The sequence below is a fragment of the Cebus imitator genome, unplaced genomic scaffold (genome assembly GCF_001604975.1).
Source record: "Cebus imitator isolate Cc_AM_T3 unplaced genomic scaffold, Cebus_imitator-1.0 Scaffold679, whole genome shotgun sequence".
Classification (NCBI taxonomy): Eukaryota; Metazoa; Chordata; class Mammalia; order Primates; family Cebidae; genus Cebus; species Cebus imitator.
Genome location: NW_016107994.1, coordinates 6530 through 34308, shown reverse-complemented (window position 1 = coordinate 34308; position 27779 = coordinate 6530). Strand labels below are relative to the sequence as shown.

The window sequence follows — 27779 nt, the reverse complement described above, 5'->3', positions numbered from 1 at the left end:
GATGGTAGTACCTTCAGCGTGTGTAACCATGACTGGTACAGTGTGGACATAGTCATCTAATGGGGTAACCATTCACATCAAGCCTTGATATTTGCAAAGGGGTCTGTCCATAGGCCTAGCAAGCGCTTGGTTCTGGAATGCCCACAAGCAGACACTCTGCCTGAGTTAAAGCTTATGGGGTAAGGAGGGAACAGACGTGGGAGGCCCAAACATCCGTGTCAGCATAGTTGGTACTGGAGAATGTCCGAGGTCTTCATTTCTTCCTAAAAAAGCCTTGATTGTTTTTCAGATTCAAGCTAAGTGTCAAATCCCCAGATTCCTGTAGAGGCTACAGTCGTGCGCTTGGTGTTGTATAGGCTCGGGTTCAAATCTCAAGGCCATGATTTATTAATATTGCTTAACTCTGCTGAGACTTAATGTCCTTCTATTAAAATAGTAATAACTATACTGATTCCATGGGATTGCTGTACATAAAGGGTTAATGCTTGCTTGCGAAGCATCTGGCCCATTATTCATGGTAAACGCTCAAGGCACAGCCGGCGTCATCATCACATCATTCCTTCCCTCCACGCATTAAGAAGTCCCCATTTCCTTCATGGTCCATCAAGTATCTTTGACAGTAGCAGTTTGGGTGGCCAGACAGGGTCTGCTAAGAAGACAGCTGTGGGTGTCTGAAGAGGAACAGCTGTGGCCAGATGAATCTGGTTCCCAGAAGTCAGGAATTGGAGGCTTTGTATTTGAGCAAAAGCTCTGGGCAGATTATAAACCTAAAGCAAATCCCGTGTGAGGGGCTGAGTTAGCCCAGATGACAACTTTCATTTGCTCACATGGCTACGGTTCTTCCATCAGCAGCAGAGTGTGAGCAAGCAGGTATCATGTACAGACATTTGCATGTCTTCGTGCAGGTGTACAAAGTGTCCTTGGATGCATGGACTTACATACATGAGTGTACATAGCTGTGTTCATGTGTGCATGCTTATGCATTTCTTTCATGTGTACGTGTGTGCAAGAGGCACCTCCTTTTCTGTGGTATGCACAGAGAACACAAACACAGGGAGTGAGGGATTCCTGCCCTGGGGCCCAGAGAGCACAAATGCGTTAGGGAAGAACCAGCTCATCTCAGTGAGTAGGACGACCCTGCAGTCAAGCCCACAAGTCAAGCCTCTTCTCAGCTCTCTAACTTCATCTCTCTGAGTGTCCTCAGAACGTCAAGCTCTCAGTGCTCCCCCATGCTCACCTACCTTGTCCACCGCTTTTCCTCACATGCTCTCCCTTGCCTGGGATGCTGTTTCTCCTGCCCGTCGTCTCTTGGAATCTCTTTTCTTTCAAAGTCCAGATTAAGTTCAACCTCCCTCGTTAAGACGTCTCCATCTGCCTCTTCACTCCTGCCATTGGCTTCACGCAACCAGCACTTTACTGTCTACGATGGCCATACTGGCTGCTGCTGCAGCCTGGCTGCTGGTTTTATCTCCCAGCATGTTGGAAGCTCCAGGAAGGCAGGACTTTCAGTGATCCTCCCTTAGCTCTGTTCTTCCCCAGTGCCTAGCGCCAGGCTCAGCCAGCAGGACGTACTTTCTGATTTGCTAATTGATGGATGGCTTCTTAATGGAGTTGGATTTTCCATATGTGCTCTACTTCTGGGCAAGTCAGGCGAGATTTTTTTTTTTTTTTTTTTTGTGATGGAGTCTTGCTCTGTCACCCAGGCTGGAGTGCAGTGGTGTGATCTCAGCTCACTGCAATCTCTGCCTCCTGGGTTCAAGCGATTCTCTTGCCTTAGCCTCCCAAGTAGCTGGGACTACAGGTGTGTGCCACCATGCCTGGCTAATTTTTTGTATTTTTAGTAAAGATGGGGTTTCACCGTATTAGCCAGGATGATCTTGATCTCCTGACCTCATGATTCACCTGTCTTGGCCTCCCAAAGTGCTGGGATTACAGGCATAAGCCACCGCACCCAGCTGTCAGGCAACTTTTAAAGTTGACTCTTCTAGGTTGGAGATGTATTTAGTAATTCAGGTATTTAATATATTGTTTAAAGAATGAACCAGTTCAGCTCCCTCCTTTTTTTAAAAACCTCTAAGCTAAGAGAAGATACCAAGTCTCTAATGTTCACTCCTGTGCTTATAAAAGTTCCTACTTGGAATTTGCTTAATTCAGTTAAGCAGCTGATTTTTATCTTTTATGCTTACAGACTCACATGCCTAGGAAAAGAGACGCAGATCAGGTTTCAAAGCGTTGAAGGAGCTCTGCCAATCTGTAACTAAAATCTAGAACATTTGTTTCCAGCAGTTCCGTGAAGCCCAAGGGACATGGAGCTGTTAAATAGTTTTAGAAATAAAGTTAAGTGCCATGATTTGTAGGCAAAATGAAGTGGAAAGGCAGGTGTTAAGCACTTAGTGTGAGTGGGGTGAGTAACCCATCTGAATAATTCTGCTTTCTGAAATCTAAATTGAACACTTGGAACATTGCTAAACACTTTTTTTTTTTTTTTTTTTTGGCTTTGATCATTCCATGTATACTTAGCATTTCAATAGAATAACTTTCAATTAGCTGCAGTTTTTAGCTAACAATGTTAATTAGCTAAAACATTTTTGTACTTTACTTTCCAGAAAATGTAACCATCAACCAGGAAAAAAAAATCAAAACAAATACTCCCTTTTAAAAATTTCCAACAGACCTTTCAGTGTCGCTTCAGTCTGATGACATATTCAGCCTATTTTCCAACACAGTTAAAAATAAACAAATACATCATTTAGAAAAGAGAGGTAAAAGAGTACACGAAATTTTATTTAAATTCATTTGTGGTTACCTAGATAGAAAGGGGCACAATTCAGAAACTATGGCTCTTCCCATATCCAGTTGATGTCTTGAAGGAAGAGTGTTTGGGATCCAAGCTTTCTACTCTGCTCAGCTAACCGGCTCTAGGTAGGAATACCCATTTCTTTAATTCATCTTTCTGGGATGGGTCGTTAGGATGATACAAAAGATGCATTTCAGATATATCTTAAATAGATTGGTGCTGAATTGCTTACATGCTTATCATTTATATGTTTTGCTGCTGGCATTCATATGTGTAAAAGAAAACAAAAGTAGGCATCGGCTTCTTGGCTGACTCACATTAGAGTGCAGCGCCTGGGGAAATCACAGACTCGATGTACATCACTTCAACACTCAGCGTCTTTCTACATCAACAGCCCTGCACCATGGACATTCATCTTAACAGGATGATGACAGGGCACTGCAAAATCCTGAATCATCAGAGAAAGAGTGGATGCTGTGCATTCTAGTCTATTTCCTGGAGGTGGGGAAATGGACTAGGACATCTTAGAATGATCTTCAACACTAAGAACAAAAATGCAAAATGGTTTCGGGTCAACCTTCATTAATGTGAAAATGAAATTGATCATAGTCAATCATTCGCTACACATTCTGATTCACTGAGGTTTTATTATGTTATTCTTAAAGGTTGAGCTGACTGTCTTTAAGTAAAGGGGTGTTTACTGAGTCCTTTCTTAGAGTCACAAGTAATAGCATTCACTTAGATAAACCACTATGGAACTTCTTGGGACAAGACTGCCATATACCGAGTGCCTGCTGTGTGCCAGGCACTGTTCTAGGAACTGGAGATACAGCAGTGGACAGACAGACAGTAACCTCTGTCCTCATGTGACTTATGTAGAGGGAGGATACACAGCCAGTAAACAAATAGATAATTAAAATATGTAGCGTGCCAACTGATGGCAGTGCAGGGAAGGGAGATGTGCAGAGGCCTGGAAAGGTGATGATACTTGAGGACAGACCCAAAGGAGGCAATGGAATGCTAAATGGATATCTGGGGGAAGAGCCTTCCAGGTGGATGACCAAGTTCAGAGGCCTGGAGGTAGGAGCATGCCTCACCCATTGGAGGAATAGCAAGGAGGCCAGTGTGGCTGGATCAGAGATCCACTGAGGCGTTGGAGACCGATGAGATGTGGTCTCCTAGGTGAGCAAGAATGCAGGTAATCAGGCAATAAAGGTCTTTCGCCACCGAAGGAACTTTGGCTTTGATTCCAAGAAACATGGGAAGCCATCTGAGGTTGAGCAAATATACATAAAGAGCTTAAAAAGTGCTTTTTGTATTTTAAAAAAAAAGTAGAATCCAGCATCTCTGATGTTATCTTTGCATAACTAAGCTCATTTCTCTATCTCAATATTGATGAGCAAAGCTGCACTTTAAGTCAATAGCTTTACTGGAAGGAAATTGAGAGTGACAGATTGTGAGGTAATAACCACATTGCAATGTGACTTTCTTGTTCTAGCTCTCTGGCCAATAACCACATAAAAGCACTACCAAGGGATGTCTTCAGTGATTTAGACTCTCTGATTGAACTGTAAGTAATGGAATTAAGTTTATGTGTGCCTGTCATTGTGCCCCAGTTAATCATGTCTTTCAATCCCCTCTCGCCTTCCTTTTATGTGTTTATTTTATGCTGTGGCTAAAAATCTATAATAAAGTAGTGCATCCTGGGAAACAGCATACAGTTTGAGTTGTGTTGGATTTTGCCATTTTATGCTTAATGCTCATGAGGCCAGTGGTAAATCACTCCTGGGTGGGAGGTCCCCTCCCTGAGATAGTGCATTCACCTGCTTTATCTTCTAGCGTTTGTTGTTTCTTACTGGATGTAGTGTTTTTTTGTTTGTTTGTTTGTTTTTTCAGACCAAGTCTCGCTGTGTAGCCCAGGTGGAGTGCAGTGGCCTGATCTTGGCTAAGTGCAACCTCTGCCTCCCGGGTTCAAGCGATTCTCCTGCCTCATCCTCCTGAGTAGCTAGGATTACAAGCACCTGCCATTATGCCCAGCTGATTTTTGTATTTTTAGTAGAGACGGGGTTTCGCCATGTTTGCCAGGCTGGTCTTGAACTCTTAACCTCAGGTGATTTGCCCGCCTTGGCCTCCCAAAGTGCTGGGGTTACAGGCGTGAGCCGCCATGCCTGGCCTACAGGGCATAGTTTTAACAAGAGCCTGAAGTTTCGATTGTGTTTGTGAAACCCGTCTTTTTACAACATCTTTATGTTTATGAGAACCTTTGTTGGGGGATGTTCTTCTGTCATCTGTCTCCCATTTCCAGCATGGTGTGGAGACAGCTTCAAGAGCATCTGGAGAGATGATGATATGTCCTCGCTGAGAGCTCTCTGGACATTATGCAGTTAAATCTCCAGTGCTAAGGAGCATTCAATAATGTCAATGATAGATATGAGAAACAGGAGGCATTAAATACAAAATTTTTTAAACTTCATTTTTAGGGGGCCTTAAATATATCACAATGTTAATAATTCTGGAGTTAGGTGTTACACGTCAGACACGTCTATTTCTCTGTGTATGTGTTTGTGTTTTGTTTTGATTTTTAGAGATTTAAGGGGTAATAAATTTGAATGTGACTGCAAAGCCAAGTGGCTGTACCTGTGGTTGAAGATGACAAATTCCACCGTTTCCGATGTGCTGTGTATTGGTCCGCCAGAGTATCAGGAAAAGAAGCTCAATGATGTGACCAGCTTTGACTATGAATGCACAACTACAGGTATTCAGAACCTCAGCAGACATGGATATTTCAAATAATCTCCTCGTCTTTCTTTTAGACTGTTAACGGAAGGTAGGGAAAGTGAATATAGAATTGTTTATCAAAATTGTTTTAGAGAAATTTTAAGCATTCTAAAGAAATGAATCAACGCGGTAAGGAAAATATCTCAAAAGTTAGGAAGAACTTTTTGTTAACTGCCCTGGCTTCAACTGTGCTTCTTTACAAAATTCAAATTTCTCTAAGGGTTTCATTTTCTTAAGTCAAAGTATGAACTCGTGGGTTTGGCATGAGAATGTTGTCAAATCAACCTAGGTTTCATAGGAGGCCAGCACAGAGAGGCCTAAGTTACTCAGTTGAGACTGTTCTCTTGCTTTAGTAAGATGAAGGTCACTGGACATTTAACTAACAAATACCAGACTGTTACACTTTTATTTTTTGAGATGGAGTTTCATTCTTGTTGCCCAGGCTAGAGTGCAATGGCATGATCTCGGCTCACTGCAGCCTCTGCCTCTTGGGTTCAAGCAATTCTCTTGCCTCAGCCTCCCAAGTAGCTGGGGTTATAGGCACCTGCCACTATGCCCAGAAAATTTTTGTATTTTTAGTAGAGACGGGGTTTCGCCATGTTAGCCAGGCTGGTCTCAAACTCCTGACCCCAGGTGGTCCGCCCACCTCGGCCTCCCAAAGTGCTGGAATTACAGGCGTGAGCCACCGCGCCCAGCAAACACCAGACTTTTAAACTTATGAATGACTTTCAGAGTCCCATATAAGAAGAGATAACTAGGTAAATTATAACCAATGGCAAAATAGAAAATAAAAGTTAACAATTAGTTATCAAAGGAAAACAACCCATATTGATGGAAAAACATAAAGAAAGTTTTATTTTGTTTTCCAGGGCCTGACACAAGCTTTCAGTTTATACATTTTTCAGGTTATAAGATAAAATTAAAACACTAACTGCCTCCACTGTCACAACGTGAGGCCCATGGTATTGGTGAGTCTCTCCACCGGAAAGGCTTAGGTGGGTTTTTTACAGCTTCTAAAGCCAGAGAGAGGATCAGGCCACTGTATGAAACCTGCTTACCTGATTTATAAAAATACACATTCAGGCTGAGAGCTGATATCTACAAAGCCTCAAGTCATGTCAGGAGAAGCAGCAGGAATTGAAACAGAAAATAGTTACAGAAACTCAAAAGACACCAAAACTCAAAGAACAAAATATCCCATTTAGGCCAGTCCCGCTACCACCTTCCAACAAATAAGCAAAAACCCACAAAGTAAAAATCATTTCTAGGTATCTTTGTTTGTAAATAAGGGAGCCTACAAGTTCTGTTCTTTTCTGATAAACAACCTGAAATCCCACGGAAATGACATTTTCTTTTATCATCGAATAGGGGCTTATTCAGCTGTGTAATTGGCAGGTGCCCCATAGTCAGCAGAGGCCACTAGGAGGTTAATTTATTGTATTTTAGAGCCAGGGCAATAAATCAGAGGTTGTAGTCAATAACATTTGCACCAAAAGGTGGCATTCAAGACTCTGGTATTAAATGCTAAATTGAATTAAATTTAATTAAACCACAGCTAAACCAGAGCTCACTGAGACTTCTCTCTACCTTTTCTCTATTTTTTTTTTCTGAAGAGTTCTAGAAATGCCAAGGTGAAATTTGCAGATTTTCCATTGTTCTCTTCACACCTGGCCACAGCGTGTGGAAACTTTGCCAATCTCTGATAAAAGTAATGGTCTAGAGGGCCGTGGGAATAGAATATAATTTCTACAAGAAAATATATTGTCTGAATTTAGGGCCCTGGGGATGGTTATAAAAATGATCTAGGCTCTGAGAATTGTTATTGGAATGGAAGTAGCTTGGAACTAAGGTAACCTGTTCTCATCCCAGAGTCCACGGAGCCGCAAGAGAGGCCTTAACACGTTTGAGGGCCTTCTCTGTCGTATGCAGTATTTGTCTTCATGAGCAAGCTTTCTACTAAAATTTACAAAGTCAGCACAAGGCTTTCTGTTGAGAGGGACATGATGATTCTGTCTTTGCCATGGTTTTATCCCTTTAAGACTCATGAACAGATGAGACTCTTGCTGAGAGTTTCTTCCATCAGCTTCTGTGTCTTCATTAAAAGCTAAATGGGGGCATGGGGTGGAGGGGGGAATGAATGAGGATGGATGGAAAACGGAAGGCCAGATTTGAAAGTTTATGGTACAGTTACCGTATTCTTGCTAAAGGTTTGGAAAGAAGCACATTTTCTAGTATGGTTGTTTTCCTTTCAACTCAGATTTTCAGAAAAGGGGTAAGTTTTCTTGTGTCTCACTCTATTTTTTCCCAGAGAGAGGAAGGCCCTGTTACCATTCTGTTCCTTGGCCAAGGGATTTAATTTGCACCACAGAGCCACCATTGGGCTGTTTCAGGTCTTTAGATTAATAGTCTCTTTTGTAACCCTCCCCTTCAAGTCTATTTTTAACCACCTCAAAAGTCCCTGTTACCTACCAATGATTCCCTGTGTTAGGTGAGTAATTCACTGAATTCCTCAGAGGAAGTGAATTTTGCATCCTAATTGTCCTGTTAGCTTCCCCTTTTCAGGGCTGATGAAAATGCAAGGAGAAATAATGCATTAATGTGCAGTTTCTCTCCCGGTAGGATCTGCATCATGTATAATTTATTTTCTGCAAGTGCTATAAATAGCTATGTAAAAATCTGTTGATTCCACTGGGAGAAAGGCCTAAATTGTGAGAGTCCCACTGACATCATGAACTTAATCCAGTGTGAATGGAAGTGGCAGCTCTTTTTGCAGAATGCCATTAATATTTTAACACTAGTAAACTGATGTCATATCAATATGTGTATTTCTGAGATCTTTCCACAAGAACGTGCTTTTGCTGTTTGTGACAAGTAAATTTAGGTGGGGTGGGAGAAGGTATTTAAATTCCTCTGATCCTCTTCTCTGATACCCACGAACGTATATGCATCAATCATTTTCTTTACATTCTCTCTCTCTCTCTCTTTTTTTTTTTTGTTTTGAGACAAGGTCTTCCTCTTGTCATTCAGGCAAGAGTGCAGTGGCACAGTCATAGCTCACTGCAACCTCAGCCTCCTGGGCTCCATCGATCCTTCCACCTCAACCTCCAGAGTGGCTGGGACTACAGGCATGCACCACCGCGCCCCATTAATTTTTTCAATTTTTAGTAAAGGGAAAGTCTTGGTATGTTAGCTAGGCTGGTCTCAAACTCCTGGCCTCAAGCAGTCCTCCTACCTCAGCCTCCCACACTGCCAGGATTACAGGCACAAGCTATCTTGGCTATCTTGCCTGGCCCCATTCTTCTTTTTTCCTTCTCTTCCTCTTCTTCCTTCTCCTTTTTTTGGGGGGTGGGGAGTGGGTTCTTCTATTAAGAGTTAGATTTGTAGGCCAGGCGCGGTGGCTCAAGCCTGTAATCCCAGCACTTTGGGAGGCCGAGGCGGGTGGATCACGAGGTCAAGAGATCGAGACCATCCTGGTCAACATGGTGAAACCCTGCCTCTACTAAAAATACAAAAAAAAATTAGCTGGGCATGGTGGCGCGTGCCTGTAATCCCACCTACTCAGGAGGCTGAGGCAGGAGAATTACCTGAACCCAGGAGGTGGAGGTTGCAGTGAGCCGAGATCGCGCCATTGCACTCCAGGTTGGGTAACAAGGGCGAAACTCCGTCTCAAAGAAAAAAAAAAGAGTTAGATTTGTAATTCAAATGATATAACAATCTGTAATATGCAAGATAGTCAGTATATAGAAAATACTATGAAACCACTATATGGGAAAAATAGATTAAAATAGGGCCATGAAAGGCTAGATTTGTAAAATGCTCTCCGCTGTGACAGCTCTTTTTCATCCTGGGATTCTTCAATAAAAACAGAAACTTTCTAGTCTACGCTTTAAACAGCCTGCCTTTTTAAGCGAATGCTCGTGTTTCTGAGAATGCAGAGGGCAGCAGGGAGGCGAACGGGAAGGAGGAGATGAGTGAGTTACGGGCGTCGCGGGAGTGCTTAGAACTTTTGGCAGACTCGGATGAGTCGAATGCAGCTGGAGATGTAGGAGAGGAGCTTATAGCCGTCTTGGTTGTAATTAAAAGAACGCAGTTGTGCTCTCCAAGTCCTTTATATCCCCAGAAAAGGGAGCACGTGATGACTGCCACCATCTCCCCTTCCTCTGTCTACACGGGAACACAAACCAGCAGAGCCTTGTGCAGTGAACACGCGCTTTCTGGCTTCTACGCTGGTTCTGCCAGTGCCAACAGGAGTGAACACAATGTGACTGTTTTCTGTTTATTTATCTTTGACCAAGCAACTGTTATTTTGGTGGTGGGGGGATCAAGGGGGGCTGTGACTCTTTGCTAAGTCCTCAAGCAGGCAACTGAATACTATCATTGTTGCATACATGAACAATGCAGTGATCACCCTAGCACTGCGGTACGTACTTACATGTACTCTTGCATTTAGTCCTTACGGCAAGCTTAGGAAATAGACATCACCCTCCTTTTACAGATGAAGGAAGAACCTGAGGCTCAATTGTCTTGCCAAAGATCACATAGCTAAAAGTGGCAGGGCAAGAATCGGAAGCCCAGTGTGTCTTATCTCCCAGCCCCAGCCCTTCCCCAGGATGTTCTGCTCTTGACTTGGGGATGAGAAGGTTCCCTGTCCACGAGAGTCACTTGTCCACACTCTCCTCTGTCACCTCCTGCCTGTTGGGTGGCAGAGGCAGCCTCTTCCTTTCTCCTCCCTTTTTCCACATCGGCGTGCACCACTCAGCCTCCGTTCCCTCCCCTGTAGTCTTTAAAGTGGGCTGAGAAGAAGGCCAGGCCACTCACACTGGTTTAGCCAAACTACTCTGCCCCCAGAGTGAAGGGAGGGGCACCTCTAAAAGGTAACACGTGTTGAGCACTCACTTTGTGCTAAGCTGAGTAGGAACCATAATAAACAATGCAGAAACTAAGGCAGAGAGAGGTTAAGTCATTTGCCCAGGAAGGTGGTGGCTCAGCTCCTGCATCTTATCTTAGATGCCATTAAAACAGCCACTTCCTGAAAGGCCCATTGGTAGCTAGGACAGAGGAGGTGAACAGTCCTTTCTCGGACCTCAGTTCCATCTTTTTTTTTTTTTTTTTTTTTTTTTTTTTTTAAGACAGAGTCTTACTCTGTCACCCAGGCTGTAATGCAGTGGCGTGACCTCAGCTCACTGCAATCTCCATCTTCTGGCTTCAAGTGAGTCTCCTGCCTCAGCCTCTGGAGTAGCTGGGATTACAGGTGCCTGTTACCACATTCGGCTAATTTTTGTATTTTTAGTAGAGATGGCGTCTCACCATGTTGGCCAGGCTGGTCTTGAACTCCTGCTCTCAAGTGATCCACCCGCCTCAACCTCTGAAAGTGCTGGGATTACAGGCATGAGCCGCTGCACTCAGCCTCAGTTCCATCTTTATAATGTGCTGAGCCCTGAGGTGGGCATTTGGCATTTCCACCATTATCTGATCTGTCCTTGCTGTCAAGCTTGGGAAGTAAGTGTCACTGCCTTCATAGAGTGAATACATAAACTGAGCCCTTGAGAGGAGAGGTGACCATCCCGGGGTCTCAAGTGTGGGGAAGTGGCCTCAGCTGTCGGCCTCCAGGCACGGGGCTCACTCCTGGGCCCCCTGCTGCCCTCCTGCCCTCAACCCCACCCTGTTGTCCTGCCACCTGACTGTCACCTGCTCTTCCCATTTCTCTTCCACACTTCCCTTTTGACACGTGCTCAGCCCCTCTTAACCCTCTCCTGCCTCTGCTCCTCTTGCACTATCCCCTGTACTCACTACTGAGGGGCCCTTCGTTGACATTCTCATTTGACTCAGTTGACATTCTCACTCTCAATGACATTCTCATTTGGAAGCCTCTTTGATGAGGCTTCCAAATCAGTGGTTGCCTCCTGAGAGGCTGTCACGCGCTTGAGCTGTGGGAGGCTTGGAAAGTGTGGGATCCAGGCCCTGCCTCAGGGAGCCCTTGGTCTGCGAGACACGTCATGCTGGCTGCCTGGCCATAGCCAGACGCTCACCCTCTCTGGGCTCTGGAAAATGGCTCGAGGATCTCAGATCCCTGTAGTATCTCCCGACCGGACTCTAATGTTATTATCTGGCGTCATCATGAATAATAAGATTTAAGCAATAGTGCCTACTTATGAATCCAGGGAGTCAGAAAAGTGTCCCGTGGATTGGACTTGTCAGGGGAGGCTTTTCAGAGACTTGAGTGGAACAGGATAAGGACTAGGCAGAGTGGAGACGGGCAGAGTCAGGATTTCCTCATAAAAGTGACTTTCCTTAGTCAGGCGTCTACCATGACGCCATGTTTTACTGTGGGTGTGTTTAAACTACCAAGAAGCAGTGCACACTGAAGCACCTCTGGCCAAAGAAATAACTTAAACCAGGCCCGGTGCAGTGACTCACGCCTGTAATCCCAGCACTTTGGGAGGCCGAGGTGGGCAGATCACCAAGGTTGGGAGTTTGAGACCAGCCTGAGCAACAAGGAGAAACCCTGTCTCTACTAAAAATACAAAATTAGCCGGTGTGGTGGTGCGTGCCTGTGATCCCAGCTACTCGGGAGGCTGAGGCAGGGGAATCGCTTGAACCCAGGACATGGAGGTTGCGATGAGCCGAGACTGCGCCATTGCACTCCAGCCTGGGAGACAGAGGTGGACTCTGTCTCAAAAAAAAATGTAAACTTTATTTCTTCCTGGGAGACAGAGGTGGACTCTGTCTCAAAAAAAACGTAAACTTTATTTCTTAAACTTTATTTACGTGTGCGTGCACTTTTTGTAGAGGCTCTTTTTTCGCTGGATTTCTCTAGTTACCCCACATGCTTCCAGAGGCCATGCTCACTCTGTTTCTTGGAAATTCTCCATTCCCTACCAAGATTTAATAGTGAGTCAGTTGCAGCTCAGGAGAGCAACGTGGATGAAGAGTTCTGACTTAACACTAAATGCAAGCGTGGCATGCGTGATAAAATAGGAGGGGCTTGGTATTGCTTCAGACGCAATAGGTCTGTTGTAATCTCTTGCGGAGCTGCAGAGTGCTGCACAGCTGTTACCACTGCATTTACCGGCAACTTTCCAGTAACCAGTAACCAGTAAGCAGACCTAGGTTAACTACCCTCCACAGTGGACTTTATAAACCCCTGAGACCGGAGCAGGGGGTCTAGTTTGGTTTCCAACGTTCAGTGTGCCATTTGGGGAGTGTACCATTTATCCTGAACATGCAGTGCCATTTTCTCGCGATGGGTAATCTCAAGCTAGGGGTTATAAGAACTGGAGATACAGGGTCAGGTAAGTTTGAGAAGCACCACATCAAACAAAACAAACAAAACAGACATCTTCCCTACAGGGGCTGTTCTGAGAGGGCTGGAAGTACAGCGTTTTCCAAACTCACTGGACCGTAGCACCCCTCTGTCACACAGCGATTTGTACAGCGGTTTTGAGCACATTGCTGTGTGGGGTTTCGTCCGTCTTCTGACTTTGAATGCCAGGCCTCACCAAATATGTTTACAACTTTGAGATCCTTTAGCCAGACTTGGGAAGCTGTTTCTCCACAGGAAGCTGTACTAGAAGCTGTGCATTCCATCTGATAATGCTGTGCAAGCCAGAACTTTTTCTGGAATGTTCCAGAGTCAAATACGCTGTGATGTTTGTGCGGCTTCCCTCCGGCCTCCTCCTTCTTCTCCCCCATCCTTTTCAGAACTAGTGTGATGATGGAAAGGTGATGGTGCTTGGTCATTCCTGCAAGAGATTTTATGAACCCTTTTCTTTTTAAACACCTGTTCCCAGATTTTGTCGTTCATCAGACTTTGCCCTACCAGTCGGTTTCAGTGGATACGTTTAACTCCAAGAACGATGTGTACGTGGCCATCGCGCAGCCCAGCATGGAGAACTGCATGGTGCTGGAGTGGGACCACATTGAAATGAATTTCCGGAGCTACGACAACATTACAGGTGTGTTGTGGCTTTGATGGGACGTGTTGACCTGATTTCAGCATTGCTGCAAGCCGGTGAGAGGAGGAATACCCTGTGTATCGAGGGCGAGCTCGGCTTTGTAGCTTGGTTGAGCTGGGGAGCACGTCGCAGCCTACCCTCTTGGTCTCTCCAGTTTTTGTCTTGGTGTGGTCAGTTACTGAGAGAGTGGAAACCTCAGGCTGTGTTGCTGCTTATTACTGACGATCATTTTGGAAAGGGAGAGGGTGACGGGTCGCCTGTGGTGGGAGGCGTTTCCTAATAGTGGTGAGAAGTCACACTGAGAATCCCTTGTCCTGAGCTGTATGGCAGACCAAGACTGCATCAGCTTTGTAACAGCTAAATGTTGCTTTGACTTCCCTTAAGCTGATTGTTAACTAATATGCTAACACACACACACACACACACACACACACACACACCCTGTAGCTTGTTCCTAGTGCCCTTTGCTAAGTCCTGGTGATCACTGCTTTCTTTTAATAAGTACATACAAGGCTGGGTGTAGTGGCTCACGTCTATAATCCCAGCACTTTGAAAGGCCAAGGAGGGCAGATCACGAGATCACGAGATCAAGAGATCAAGACCATCCTGGCCAACATATAGTGAAGCCCCATCTCTCCTAAAAATACAAACATTAGCTGGGTGTGGTGGTGTGTGCTGGTAGTCACAGCTACTCAGGAGGCTGAGGCAGGAGAATCACTTGAATCCGGGAGATGAAAGTTGTAGTGAGCTGAGATCGCGCCACTGCACTCCAGCCTAGTGGCAGAGCAAGACACCATCTCCAAAAAAAAAAAAAATACATACAAAATAAGAATAAATGGATCCCTAAATGAGGCATGTGGGATATGAATTGGTTAATGCTTCTTTCAGTGCCATCATGGAATACCACTGCCTTAGCGCTACTAAATACGGACTGTGTACTCGCTTTTGAAATAATCTTTGAAAGATTTCTCATTTATCAAAGTGCAATCTGACAATAATTATCACCCAGGAGAGGGTTTCCTTTCGAGGTTCCTGATGCGGCCTTAGAGTAGTTGCAGCAAGAAGCATATTCAGGTAGAATTTCTGGGTTGGGAGGCTCCTAAGAGTCTCTCAGGCACCAAGTGGCTTCACGGCAGGTACGGGGATGCGGGGAGGCAGGGAGCGCTGCTAATGAGCCTTATCTCACTGTGTATCTCAGTGTGGGATGTACATCGGATGCTCCGAGGATGCCGTTTCAGATGAGTTGGCCACCGTCGGGCCATCTGGCTTCCCAGTGCTGAGCTCACCTTCCGGAGAGTAGCCCTCTTGGAAGTGCAGACTCAGCACAGAGCGGCACAGGCGAACCTGCCGTGGAAGCCAAGAACACGGTAGATGGGGCAGTGAGTCCATGTCCACGTGGTTTTGTGCTTCCCTCTTTGTCCTGACATGGAAGGTAGGGGAGGGAAGGATGGCCAGCCTCTCTGCCTTTTCTCCCTCTCTCTAGGGTTGGAGATGGGAGCAGAGTGAAGGTTTGTGGTTTTTGTTTTGTTTTGTTTTGTTTTGTTTTGTTTTGTTTTGTTTTGAGATAGACTCTTACTCTATCACCCAGGCCAGAATGCAGTGATGCAGTCTCGGCTCATCGCATCCTAGAACTCCTGGGCTCAAGGGATCCTCCTGCCCCAGCCTCCCAAGTAGCTAGGACTACAGGCACATACCACTGCACTCAGCTAATTTTTTTTTTTTTTTTTTTGTTGTATATAGGGCTCACTACAATGCCCAGGCTGGCCTCAAACTCTTGAGCTCAAGGGATCCTCTTTCCTCAGCCTCCCAAAGTGCTGGGATTACAGGCATGAGCCACTGTGCCTGGCTGGGCTTTGCTCTTGGCCAAGGAGTTCCAATGCCGATGTTGGCTGTGAGCCCGTGAGGTGCCAGGCCCTAGTTTATCCCATTGGAAGCTGACAACAGCCCTTGAAGTTATACCTGCCCCTATGTTAGAGGACAAAAGCTCTCTTCTCCAGAGAGAGGAGGCGTACAGACAAGAAAGAGCTCAGGTTTTGAAAACTGACGAGCACAGATTGTACTCCCAACTCTGCCGTGGACTAGCAAGTACCTGTGCCTTGGAGGCTTGGTTTTCTCATCTGGGAAATGGGGAGTAGATGAGCCTCGGATGGATGTTGTGAGGATTTGCTGAGTGCCCAGAGTAGGCGCTTCTCAAAGCCGCCATCCTTTTCACAACCTTATAAGTGATGAGATAAAGACGCAGGTGTGTTCAGTCACCCACTGTTTATTCAGGGCAGGGCACGGGGTTTCTCATAGTTGTACACCACTGGTTTTTTCTCCCAGGTTGACCTTGGTCGGACAGCGCTGTCTTTCACCTCCCCTTCTCACATACTGAAGCTGGTGACGTTCTTAAATTCATTCATTCATTCACAGAGATTTCTTGAACACTTACTCTGAGCCAGGCATATTCCTGGTGCTGGGGACACCGCAGTGATAAACCAGATAAAACTGTGCCCTCAGGAGTTTCCATTCTAATGGGAGAAAGAGACAAGAAGAAAGGATATTGGTACTGTAATAATTATTGCAAAAATAATTGTAGTATTTAAAAAGCACATCAGGCAGAAACGTGGTAAGGAGGGGAAATGAAGTGAAGAAGGAAGATGTGGAGTACTGTGTGTGGGAGGATTTGAAGGCTTGGGCAGAGTGGCCAGGAGAGGCCTCATCAAGAAGGTGCTACTTGAATAAGACCTGTGGGATCGGAGGGATTGGTCCCCACCATGGAGAGCTGGGGGAAGAGCATTCCAGGCAGAGGGAAAAGCAGGTGCACAGGTCGAGAGGCAGGAGAGTGTCCTTCCTGTTTGAAGAACATCAGGAGGATGGTTTGGCACGAGCAAAATGGGCCAGGGGGGAGTTGCAGTTGATGAGCCGGAAGTCAGAAGGGCAGAACACGGAGTCTCATAGGTACTAGGAAGGACTTGGCTTTTCCTCAGAGTGTTTTTGTGCAGAGGCAGGAAGATGCAGGTACCTGGCACAGAGGCTGGATTGTGTCCAGCTACCGGGCCAAACATAGCCTTTTGGAGTGAGGGCAAAGGTGGAAACACAGTGACTGGCTAAGAGGCTATGGCAAGAATCTGGAACCCAGGCAAGCGAGGGTGGCCCGGACCCAATGGAGGCCACAGAGCTGGTGGGGAGGAAGTCAGTGCGATCTGAGTGGGTGTGCTTGGGGCCAGAGCCCTGCTGGACCTTGTTCGTTTCCAAGGATTCCTCAGCCTCTCAGTCTCCAAGTCTGAGTCATCCTGCAGCTCGGCGGCCATGACATGAAGCCCACCCGGCTCCTGTTTTCACCATCAAGCCCAAGAAATGAGTTCCAACATCAGACTGGCTTTTCATCCGGCTCCAGCTCTTACTAGCTGGTGGCAGTAGCCAAGTGATTTAATGGGCATGAGCCCCTTTCATCTGTAAAGTGAGGATTTGAGGAATTTCCATTTCATCTGTAAAATGGAATCAGCATAGTATTGGACTTAGGGAAATACTATAAGGATTTTTTTTTTTTTTGACAGAGTCTCACTCTTGTTGCCCAGGCTGAAGTGCAGTGTTGCCATCTCAGCTCACTGCAACCTCCACCTGCCAGATTCAAGTGATTTTCCTGCCTCATCCTCCCGAGTAGCTGGTGCTACAGGCATGCACCACCACGCCTAGATAATTTTTGTATTTTTAGTAGAGGTGGGGTTTCACCATGTTGGCCAGGCTGGTCTTGAACTCTTGACCTCAGGTGATCCACCCTCTTTGGCCTCCCAAAGTGTTGGGATTACAGGTGCTAGCCAACATGTCTGGCCAATACAATAATGACCTAATGGGGGTAAAATAGGGGCAACCCTCTTTTCCACCCCCACAGACTCTACCGTTTTTGATCTCCATTAAAACTGTTCCACAACTTGCACGAGCGGGGGAATGCAGAGACTGGCAGACTGCCCCGAGGGAGGTAGGAGGCTGTGCTACAGAAGGAAGGGGGATTGCTCCGTGGAGGAAGGAGAGGAGCTGTCTCTCGGTAGCTGGCATTGAGCCTGGCATGAGGGAAAGCCCTATAGCACACATAGGTAGGCCAGGACACTGCCCTGGGCGCCACTGGCCTTAAAGAATAACGAGATAAATGTGGACCATTCTCTCTCCCTGGGCCATGGATACCTCATTTGACATCTTGTTTGGCCATAGGTGGTCCTAGAGTTGGCAAGGGCAGGGCAGGATTTTCTCAATCCATGTACTTCCTCCTTTGCATCCCTGGTGACTATGTTGCAAAAGGGACGGCTCCAGCTGTCCATGTGCCCCCAAGGGAGAGAGAAACCCGTGGTCACTTTCACACTGAGGCTCCTTCCCCTTGTTCTCTCTACACCTCATCTCAGCTTTCTCAAGTTTGGTCTATTTGTTCGCCTGTTGATTTCTGCAGGCTAAGTATGTTCCAACCTATAATCCCTCTTCACACACACACACACACACACACACACACACACACACACACACAATGCTCTGTCTGCTACTGACAACTCCATAGCCTAAAAGTGTCTACCTGGACAGTGTGTCACAGAGCACCTCCAGGAAAGGTATTCCTTCCGTTTCACGTGGTCTTTTGGCTGTGGCAGGCAGACCTCTAGGATGCTTCTGGAGAGTGGTGGCCTCCGTAGCTGGGTGCTCCGGAAGGGGACGAGGAGCCTGCACTCTCAATTGGTGTTGGTAGGATGGAAATCAATGCTGCTTTGAAGAGCAGTTTGGCAATTAAAACCCAAAAGCTTAAAAACGTACCCAACATTTGCCCCAGCAATTCTTACACTGGAGAACACTGCCAGATGGTATCCAAACATGTTATTTAACAATATTTTAGAGAAAATGTTATTTTACAATAAGGAAAAGCTAGAAATAACTGCAATGTCCAACAGTAGGGCATTAATTAAACAAAATATGGTGCATCCATGCAATGGCATGCTGTGTAGTGCCAAACATATCAAATTGTTGAAGAATCATCAACATGAGGCAATGTTCACAACATGGGCACATTGTAATCCCAGCTCTTTGGGAGGCTGAGGCAGGTGGATCACAAGGTCAAGAGATTGAGACCATCCTGGCCAACATGGTGAAACCCCTCTCTACTAAAAATACAGAAATTAGCTGGGCGTGGTGGCGCATGCTTGTAGTCCCAGCTACCCAGGAGGCTGAGGCACGAGAATCGCTTGAACCTGGGAGGGGGAGGTTGTAGTGAGCTGGGATCTCACCATTGTACTCCACCCTGGAAACAGAGTGAAGTTCTCAAAAAAATAAAATTTAAAAATAAATAAATAAATAAAATATATATGGATAGCATAAGTCCCAATTTTTAAAAAAAGAGTATTTGGATATGTGCATAGATTAAAAATTAAACAGTATATCAAGCTATTAAGTGTGATTTCACATTTGTAGTACAACTGGTTTGTATGTTCTTCTCTGTACTTTTGGTTCCTGGGTGGTAGAGTATAGACTGAGGCCAAACCACCTGGATTGAAATCTCAGGCTCTACCATGTACTAGCTGTGTGACTTTTTATAAATTACTTAACTCCTCTGTGCCTCAGTTTTACCCTTTGTAAAATGGGGATGATGATGATGATAAGAATAGAGCATGCCTCATTTAGTTGTTATAAGGATTAACTACGTAAGTGCATGTAAAGTGCTTAGAGCAGTGCCTGGTCACACCTACGCGCTTTCTAAGTTTTACCTCTTGTTATTTTCAATATTTGCTTTGGTCAACATTTAACACACATACCCTCAGGGAAAAAACAGTGCAATAGTTTTAAACAAGGAAAAGGGATTAGGTCCTTGCAGGAAGGCCAGAATGGTGAAAGAGGATCTGAAAACCACCCAGTGTCTGCCCTTAAAGCCAATCCTTAGGGTAGAAATGGAATAAAATTATCTGTAGAATTTAGGATTCTGGCCAAATTCACTTGGTCCAAATTACCTAGAAAATTAAAGGAAAGAAATAACCTTTAATGGAATGATCTAGATGGAGGATCAGTAGTCTTATAGGTGGTCCCTTGCTTAGTGGTTGGTCTTCCGGAATGGGGAGGTCTGGGGGGCATCTGGGCACAGGGTGAGAAAAGATGGTGGGAGGTGAGCCAGAGAGGAGAGTCACGACGGAAAATGGTCCTGTCTCTGTAAAGTCTTAGTTTTATGACACCTGAGCTTGGTCATTCAGACGATTGCTCCTTCTCTAGATAGTTATGCAGTGCCCACTATGGGCAAGCACTAAGGGGCAAGGTCTTGTGATTATCATGACATTTGCTTCAGTTGTTCAATAATGATAGCCACTAATGAACCACCACCTCCTGTGTGCCGGTGCTCCATGCTAAATACACTTGCCATGAATGGCTTCATGTCGTCATTACAGTCACGTGTAAGATCTGAGCTGGTAGCATCTTTAATCTCATTTTACGAATGAGAAACTGGAGCACAGAGCATTGGGTTAACTGGCACAGGGTCAGAAAGTTTACAAGGTGCAGGGCTGGGTTTTGAACCCTAGGCCACCTGACCTGTATCATCAGGTTTAACCCCCCTCTTTCTGCCTCCACTGGGCTTCCTTTAGCTCTGGAAATCAAAACAGTCCAAATATCTTCATGAACACTCAGAAATCTTTTTTTTCTCCTGCCTCTGAGACCTCACTCTTACGTTTTTACCACCCCTTACCCCCCAACCCCACCCCAGGAGAAGAAGCATGTTTAACTGCCTCCTGCCATATGGAGTCAGGAAATACTTTTTTTATTTTTCAAGGATACACATTTTTTAACTGACAAATAAAAATTATATGTATTTGTTTGTGTATAACATCTTGTTTTGAAATATGTCTACATTGTGGAATGCCTAATCAAGCTAATTAATGTAGCTTTATTCAAAAGTATGACGATAACTCCTTTGGTGCATTAGTGAGTCTCCTGAATTGCATGTCTGCCTCTGAAGACTCCAGAGGCCCTGATGACCTCACTTAGCCATTTTTATGAAAGCACATTTTTGAACAATTGAAATTTTTTTTTAATTGTGGCAAAATACACATAGCAAAAAATGGCTAATTAAGCCACTTTTTAATATACTATTCAGTGTGTTAGGTACATTCACATTGTTGTACAACCAACCTCCAGATGCTTTTCACCTTGAAAAACTGAGACTCTGTGCCATGAAATGCCAACTCCTCATCTCCCCCATCCCACAGCCCCTGAAATCCACTCCTTTACTTTCTGTCTCTATGCATCTGACAACTCTAGGTACCTCATATAAGTGGAATCATATAGGATTTATCTTTTTGTGACTGGCTATTTTATTTAGCCTAATGCCCTCAAAGTCCTTCCATGTTGTAGCTATATGTCAGAATATTCTTCCTTTTTAGGGCTGAATAATATTCTGTTTTATGTATATGCCACATTTTATCTATCCATTCATCTTTTGGCTATTGTGAAGGATGACGTTATGGGTTTCTTAGTCTATTTGGGCTGCTGCAACAGAATACCATAGACTGAGGGCTTATAAGACACAGAAATTTATTTCTCATAGTTCTGGAGCTGAGAAGTCCAAGATCAAGACACTGGCAGATTTGGTGCGTGGCAAGAACCCAGTGTGTAGCTGGCCATCTTTTTGCTGTGTCTTTATGTGGTAGAAGGGCAGAGGGAGTTGGAAGGGCACTAATCCCTTTCCTGAGGATTCTGGTCCCATGACCTAATCACCTCCCAAAGGCCCCACCTCCAAATACCATCACATTGGAGATGAGGTTTCATCATATGTGTTTGGAGAGAGCACAGACATTTGGTCTATAGCGTTAGGTGTACAGATAATCTCTTGGAGTCACTGCTGTCAATTATTTCGGGTATATACCAAGAAGTGGAATTGCTGGCTTATAGGGTAATCCCATGTTTAATTGTTCAAGGAAGCACTGTACTGTTTTCTACAGTGGCTGTGCCATTTCACACTCCCAGCAGCAGTGTACAGGAGTACCAGCGGAGGTGCCTTTTTAGCTGGTGTTGCACTAATCTCATGTCCTTTATTTTGGAGCACAGGTCAGTCCATCGTGGGCTGCAAGGCCATTCTCATCGATGATCAGGTCTTTGTGGTGGTGGCCCAGCTCTTCGGCGGCTCTCACATTTACAAATACGACGAGAGCTGGACCAAATTTGTCAAATTCCAAGACATCGAGGTCTCTCGCATTTCCAAGCCCAACGACATCGAACTGTTTCAGATCGACGACGAGACGTTCTTTGTCATCGCAGACAGCTCGAAGGCTGGTCTGTCCACAGTTTATAAATGGAACAGCAAAGGATTCTACTCGTACCAGTCTCTGCACGAGTGGTTCAGGGACACGGATGCGGAGTTTGTTGACATCGATGGAAAATCGCATCTCATCTTGTCCAGCCGGTCTCAGGTCCCCATCATCCTCCAGTGGAATAAAAGCTCCAAGAAGTTTGTCCCCCATGGTGACATCCCCAACATGGAGGACGTACTGGCCGTGAAGAGCTTCCGCATGCACAACACCCTCTACCTTTCCCTCACCCGCTTCATCGGGGACTCCCGGGTCATGAGGTGGAACAGTAAGCAGTTCGTGGAGATCCAAGCTCTTCCATCCCGGGGAGCCATGACCCTGCAGCCCTTTTCTTTTAAAGATAATCACTACCTGGCCCTGGGGAGTGACTATACATTCTCTCAGATATACCAGTGGGATAAAGAGAAGCAGTTGTTCAAAAAGTTTAAGGAGATTTATGTGCAGGCGCCTCGATCTTTCACAGCTGTCTCCACCGACAGGAGAGATTTCTTTTTTGCATCCAGTTTCAAAGGGAAAACAAAGATTTTTGAACATATCATTGTTGACTTAAGTTTGTGAAGGTGTGGTGGGTGAAATTAAAAGACATGTAGCATTAGCTCTCGCAAGAGAGGACCAAGAGAAATCAACAAACCAGTCAAAGTCAGGCTCGGAGCTCTGAAATTAAAAAGCACTGAAATAGACTTTTTCAAATTTTTAGAACTCACATTTTAATCAGGGATTGCATTTATTGGCTAACTGCATGACATGCCCATTCTACCATTTAAACAAAACATCTTAAAGCTTGTAATTTCTGAGAAAAGAGTACAGCATTTACTCTTCCCATCTAGAAACGTAATATGCTTTTCTTTCCCTTTTTAATGAGGAAGGAGAAAATTGATAAGATGGGACAGCTCTTATGATGAAATAAAAAAAAAAAAAACTTTGAGCCCCTCTCATTCCACTTTAGTAATCTTTTTGGTAAGAACTCTTAAAGCCAAAAGTCAGCTGGAAAGATTTGCTGATTATTAGTTTAAAAATCTTGTAACACTCAGCAGTGCTATTTTGAGTCATTGCAGTTTCTTGAAAGTAATGCCCGGTCTTCCTGAGTCCTTAATAGCAGAATGTTGGTGATTTTGTTGGCTCATATGAATACTTGTCCTGGGTATGTTAACAATTTAATGTTTGGCATTGCTTCCTCTGCCACAGAGAAAATATTCTGGTGTCACATGTCTAGACCCAGCACAGGCTGTAGGCCCAGGAGCGAGACAAAGGCGTTTTTTCCTCTTTCCTACCATTCAAAGCTGACCCTAGTGGTGGCCGGAGCAGTAAAGCTTGTGTGATGCTCTTCGTGGCTCATCTGCTTCTCTGAACCCGCCCTTTGAGTCTGTGGGTGACCAGCACACAGGCCAAAGACTGAATGGTGCTTTTCATTTTGTCCTTTACAGGGATGAAACAGTTATTTCCATCTGATGAGCCTTTGGTAGCATTTTTGAAGTGAGATTTTACGGAGTCAAAGGGGACTTTACACAGATCTCGGCATGCTTTGAAACCTAGAGGTGGCCGTTTGATTTGTGCGTGTCCTTGCCCTCTGGATGACTTAATATTTCAAGTCATTGAATACCAACTTCCCTGCCGGCCCACCTGCCTTCCTCCCCACCGTAACAGTCCTGTTTTGTTGAGTTGCTGCTGTTGCTGCTGCCAGAGCAGCCCACACCAAACCACAACCCAAGACACTCAGATAGGAATGCTCCTCCCTCTCCCCACACTCTACCAAAGGAAACGCTCCAGGACGCACGTGCTCACAGGAGACCATGTGTTGGTTGTGGAGTCAGCCTGTGCAGGCTGGGGGCTCTCAGGCTAATCAGTAGGGACCAGCTTTGGAGCCAGCCAAGCTGAATCCCACACTCCGAGTCTGTGCTCAAGAAACCAGATGGCATATTTCCAAATGGGCCTCTCTGATACACACAATAGGGAAGCTCGTGGGGAACCGTTGTGTGGAAGGTTCTTAGTGGATATTCTGCCTGGTTAGCTGGTTCTCTTCAGAGAATCTAAAGTGAATGCCTTTGGGGTAGCTCTGGGAGAGAAACCCAACAACTTCACTCCTAGCCATGAAAATAGCACGATCATATTGTACTGTATTGTTATTTTAAAATGATTATTTGCCATGTCATGAGTAGGTAGATGTTTTGCCACAAATATGAATGTGTTTGTTGTTTCCTGACTTTAAGCAATGCAGACGGAGGCAATAAATAGCACTCAGAGAATGAGGCATTGATGTTACTTCAGCACTCTTGGGTATGTTCTGGGACTACTGTAGGCTGAGGCTTCCAGCCTCAGAAACCGCAGATTTTAATGAACGAACTCACCCACACACATAGTAGTGTTGTTACTTGAAACGTCTGCAAAATACCAAGCAAACAGGAGAAAAGTGGTTTGTTTTCATATTTAAGTGCAAATTACTTTCTTCTGCTTTTTCTTTTTTTTTTTTCTGCCTTCTTGGTTTATTTGAACAGGCTACAAATGCCCAGGTCTCCACCTTGGAGGCTGAAAGGGGACAAGCCCTGCCATTCCTCCAGCCCTAAAGATGGCAAGCTCTTCTTTCTGTTGCATGGAACCCCTCAGACAAACCTGGGTGGAAAAATGCGTACTTGGCAAACTGTAGGAGATATTTAGACAGCCCCAGCAACTGTGTCAGATCAAAGTGATGTTCCCAATTCCAGCCACCTGTAGGGATGGCAAGGTGGCATCTTTTCACAGTGTTGCCACTGCAGAGAGGTATCACATTCCCAGCTGCACCTCTGAGGGGAAATTGGCCACTGAACCCCTGCACTCACTATTCTGATCATGCCGCCAGATTCTGGGAAACCGGGAAACACAGGGCACCGGGCTTAGGATGGGGAGAGTTGTCGAGTCCAGATGGGGAATGAGGGGGTGAAAGAATGATCTAAACAGGTGACGGGTGAGGGCTGAGAAGTGGGGGACCCACTCAACTGCAGTCAGCTTTTCCTTTTTTATAATTTTATTTTATGCAGGACTAAAGCCTTCAATCTATAGAGTGCCTATTTCTGTGGGAGGAGATATTTGTTCTGGCCAACTTACTAAAGGAGCATAAATGCTCTTGGCACAGGGTGGCAAAACCTTTGCTTCGTTAATCTTACTGCTCCGTCCCAAGAATCTCTGAAGTTTTAAACAATTTCTGCAAGAACCATTCTTCCAGTAATAATGTAAAACAAAAAAACCAACCAAGCAAGAGCAAAAGTGCAAAGCAGAGAAATACATGGACCGTCCCCAGCGGAGATCAGCTTAAAGGAAGGGACAGATCTTTCTTCTGCTTTCCCTCCCATCACCCATTGGGTGGTCATCTGCTCAGCTTGTCTGTTCATGAGCTCTGTGGCTAGGCTCCTGGACTGATCCCTCTGTGCAGCTATGTGGCTTTAAGGCCTTTCCGTAAAGGGGAGACTTGTCCCCATACTCCATAGAGTCAGGAATGAGTCTGTTACCAAGACTCTAAGAATAAACCTTAGATGTGAAGAGCACTGTGTTCTTGGACAGTGGGTAATGAGGCCACCTTACATTTTAGCAAAGCTTTATATTTTTCCAATGCACATTGATATTCACCTCATTTGTTCATAAATAGTTCTGTAGTTTATTGCAGGGCAGGTATTATTCTAATTTCAGAGAGAAGGGAATAGACATGAAAACTATATAAATTGCCTGCCCACAGTTATCCAATCGGGACTGGCAAAGCTAGAACTTTTCCTCTGATCAGCAGATGTTGAATTTTCTTTCTAAGGCACCTTGCTATACTCTCCCAAAGAAAGACCTTCATTTCTATCATGATTTTGAATTTGGCAGCACCTTGAGATAAAGTAACAAGTGCAGTAAAATATGCATAGCCAGAAGAAAAATCATGCTGAATAGACACCATTCAATCAACCGATCCATTTAACAATGAACAAACATGCTATTACATGCAAGACCCCACTCTTGAAAGTCTTCCAGAAATTTTGGATAGCTTTCTGTTGTTCTAAGGAGGATTTCTAGCTGGTCTGGCTTTTTCTCTCCCTGCATAGCCATGGGAGGGACGTTGAGGTTGAAGCACATCTGGTTCTTGTCACAATGTCCACCAGATAAACAAGAAGAGATCTGTGTAGGAAAAATTCAAACCCTGAACGCACGAGCAGTGATGGATTGCTCTCAGCCATCAACACCCTTCGGGGAGCACACTGAAAATGGCAGAGTTGCATTTTTCTTCCCCATGGAGTGAGAGGCTGTGTATTTTTAGGAAAGAAATCAGCGTGGGATGCCGGAGGTTTGACGGCCAGGAACGCTCATGATGGAAATTTCTCCAGCCTGGGATGTAATGACGGGAAGATGACGTTCTGCAGGAGGGGATGTTTGCATGTCACCTAAAGAAAATCTCTTAAGCTGGCTTCCTGATTCTTCCGCAGAGGTATCAGCCTCTCCTTCACAGCTGCGGAAGGAAGTTCTTTAATTAGGCAGTGGTCAAAGATTCTGTTCAACAGCTTCCTGGAGTGGAATACAATAATCTAGTTGTATGCAATGACGCAATGAGAAAGTGGTCCAGATTTGGGTGGCAATGGAAAGGGAATGGCAAAGTGGGGCAGATGGCTCTGGAGGAAGCTTGGGAAAGTGAAAACAAACTAAAAGAAAGGGGAAAAAGGATAATGATTTCCTTTGCCTCAGCCAGGCAAGCAGAGAGTAGAATGACCAGGAAAATTAACAGCATCTCAGTTATTAATGAAGAGAAGAACTGTAATGCTCATTCAAATAAGAATTATATTGTAAAGCTACTGAGATCTAAAGGAAGTCATTATTATCCTTACTGTATTCCATTGCCTGTAGCAAAACCTATTATCTTCTAGTAGGAAACATTCTCTATCCCTTTGACTATCAGGAAGGTATAAGAATTGTGATAAAATAGGCCAATATGCTATTTGGTACCATTTTTATGTATTTTAAATGCATAACCTAGATAAAATAAGAATAGTTTCTATGTGTAAAGAATCAAGTTTTACAGTATGCAGACTACAATGGATGTATTTTAGGCTGTATATATATTTAGCTGTTTTTGGTAAATAGAGTGTGCAAACGATATGTCTCTTAATGCAATGTATTCGGTAAGCCTATGAATAAAAAGTGGTTCATGTCTAATATGGCTTTCATCTCTGGTCTGCTTAATATGAATATATCCACTTGAGTCACAGATTTGCAGGGACACCCATGGGCCACTGAGGGACAGCAGTATATCTGCAGCTCACTCTCTGTTTAGATGGAAGGTGACCACTATAAGGGTCTTTTGCTTCTTCTACTCGGAAACTTAAAAAACACTCAAAAGTCACTACAGATTCACTGAAGAGCTTCAGGTTACACTCTGCCTGATCTGTGGAATTATAATCCCGATAGGTTGACAAAGAATTCTAGGAATCTGAATATCTTCCAATTCTGCCAGGTAAGGAGGAAGTGAGATGGTAAGACTTCATTGGTTGGGTTGAACCATCATGGATGCCTGAGGACAGAGCTTTTGTCTTGTCCTCTGCACATCTGGGGTCTACCCTGGCACACGGTAGGCATGCAGTGTTTGCCACATATATCTTCATCTAACACCCATCTGATTTAGTTGAACAAGTGAAGCCTCAGAAACCCAAATCACATATGACTGTGTACTCACTGTGTGTCAAGTACTTCCATATGCCATGGGGCTTTTGAAAATCTTCAAGAACAAAGTTCTTGCCATCAAGCAACTTAAAATCTATGTAGTTAAGAGGGAAAATAATAAATGCATGATGCTATAGTCAACAATACAAGGTTTAGGTAAAATTCTGTATCACAGTCTAGGCACAGTGGCTCACACCTGTAATCCCAGCAATTTGAGAGGCCAAGGTGGGAGAATCACTTGATCTCAGCAGTTGGAGAACAGCTTGGGTCACAAAGAGACTCCATCGC

General features: G+C 44.8%; 1 protein-coding gene across 1 annotated transcript in view; it reads left to right on the top strand.

Moving 5' to 3' along the window:
* Positions 1–24285, top strand: part of LGI2 (leucine rich repeat LGI family member 2) — a 32178-nt gene extending 7893 nt beyond the window's left edge. The window contains exons 5-8 of the mRNA XM_017518414.2: positions 4296–4367; positions 5383–5552; positions 13366–13530; positions 21574–24285. Of these exons, the coding sequence (XP_017373903.1) occupies positions 4296–4367; positions 5383–5552; positions 13366–13530; positions 21574–22391 (1225 nt within the window). The 3' untranslated portion in view covers positions 22392–24285. The remainder of the gene's footprint in view (positions 1–4295; positions 4368–5382; positions 5553–13365; positions 13531–21573) is intronic.
* The last annotated feature ends 3494 nt before the right edge of the window (positions 24286–27779 follow it).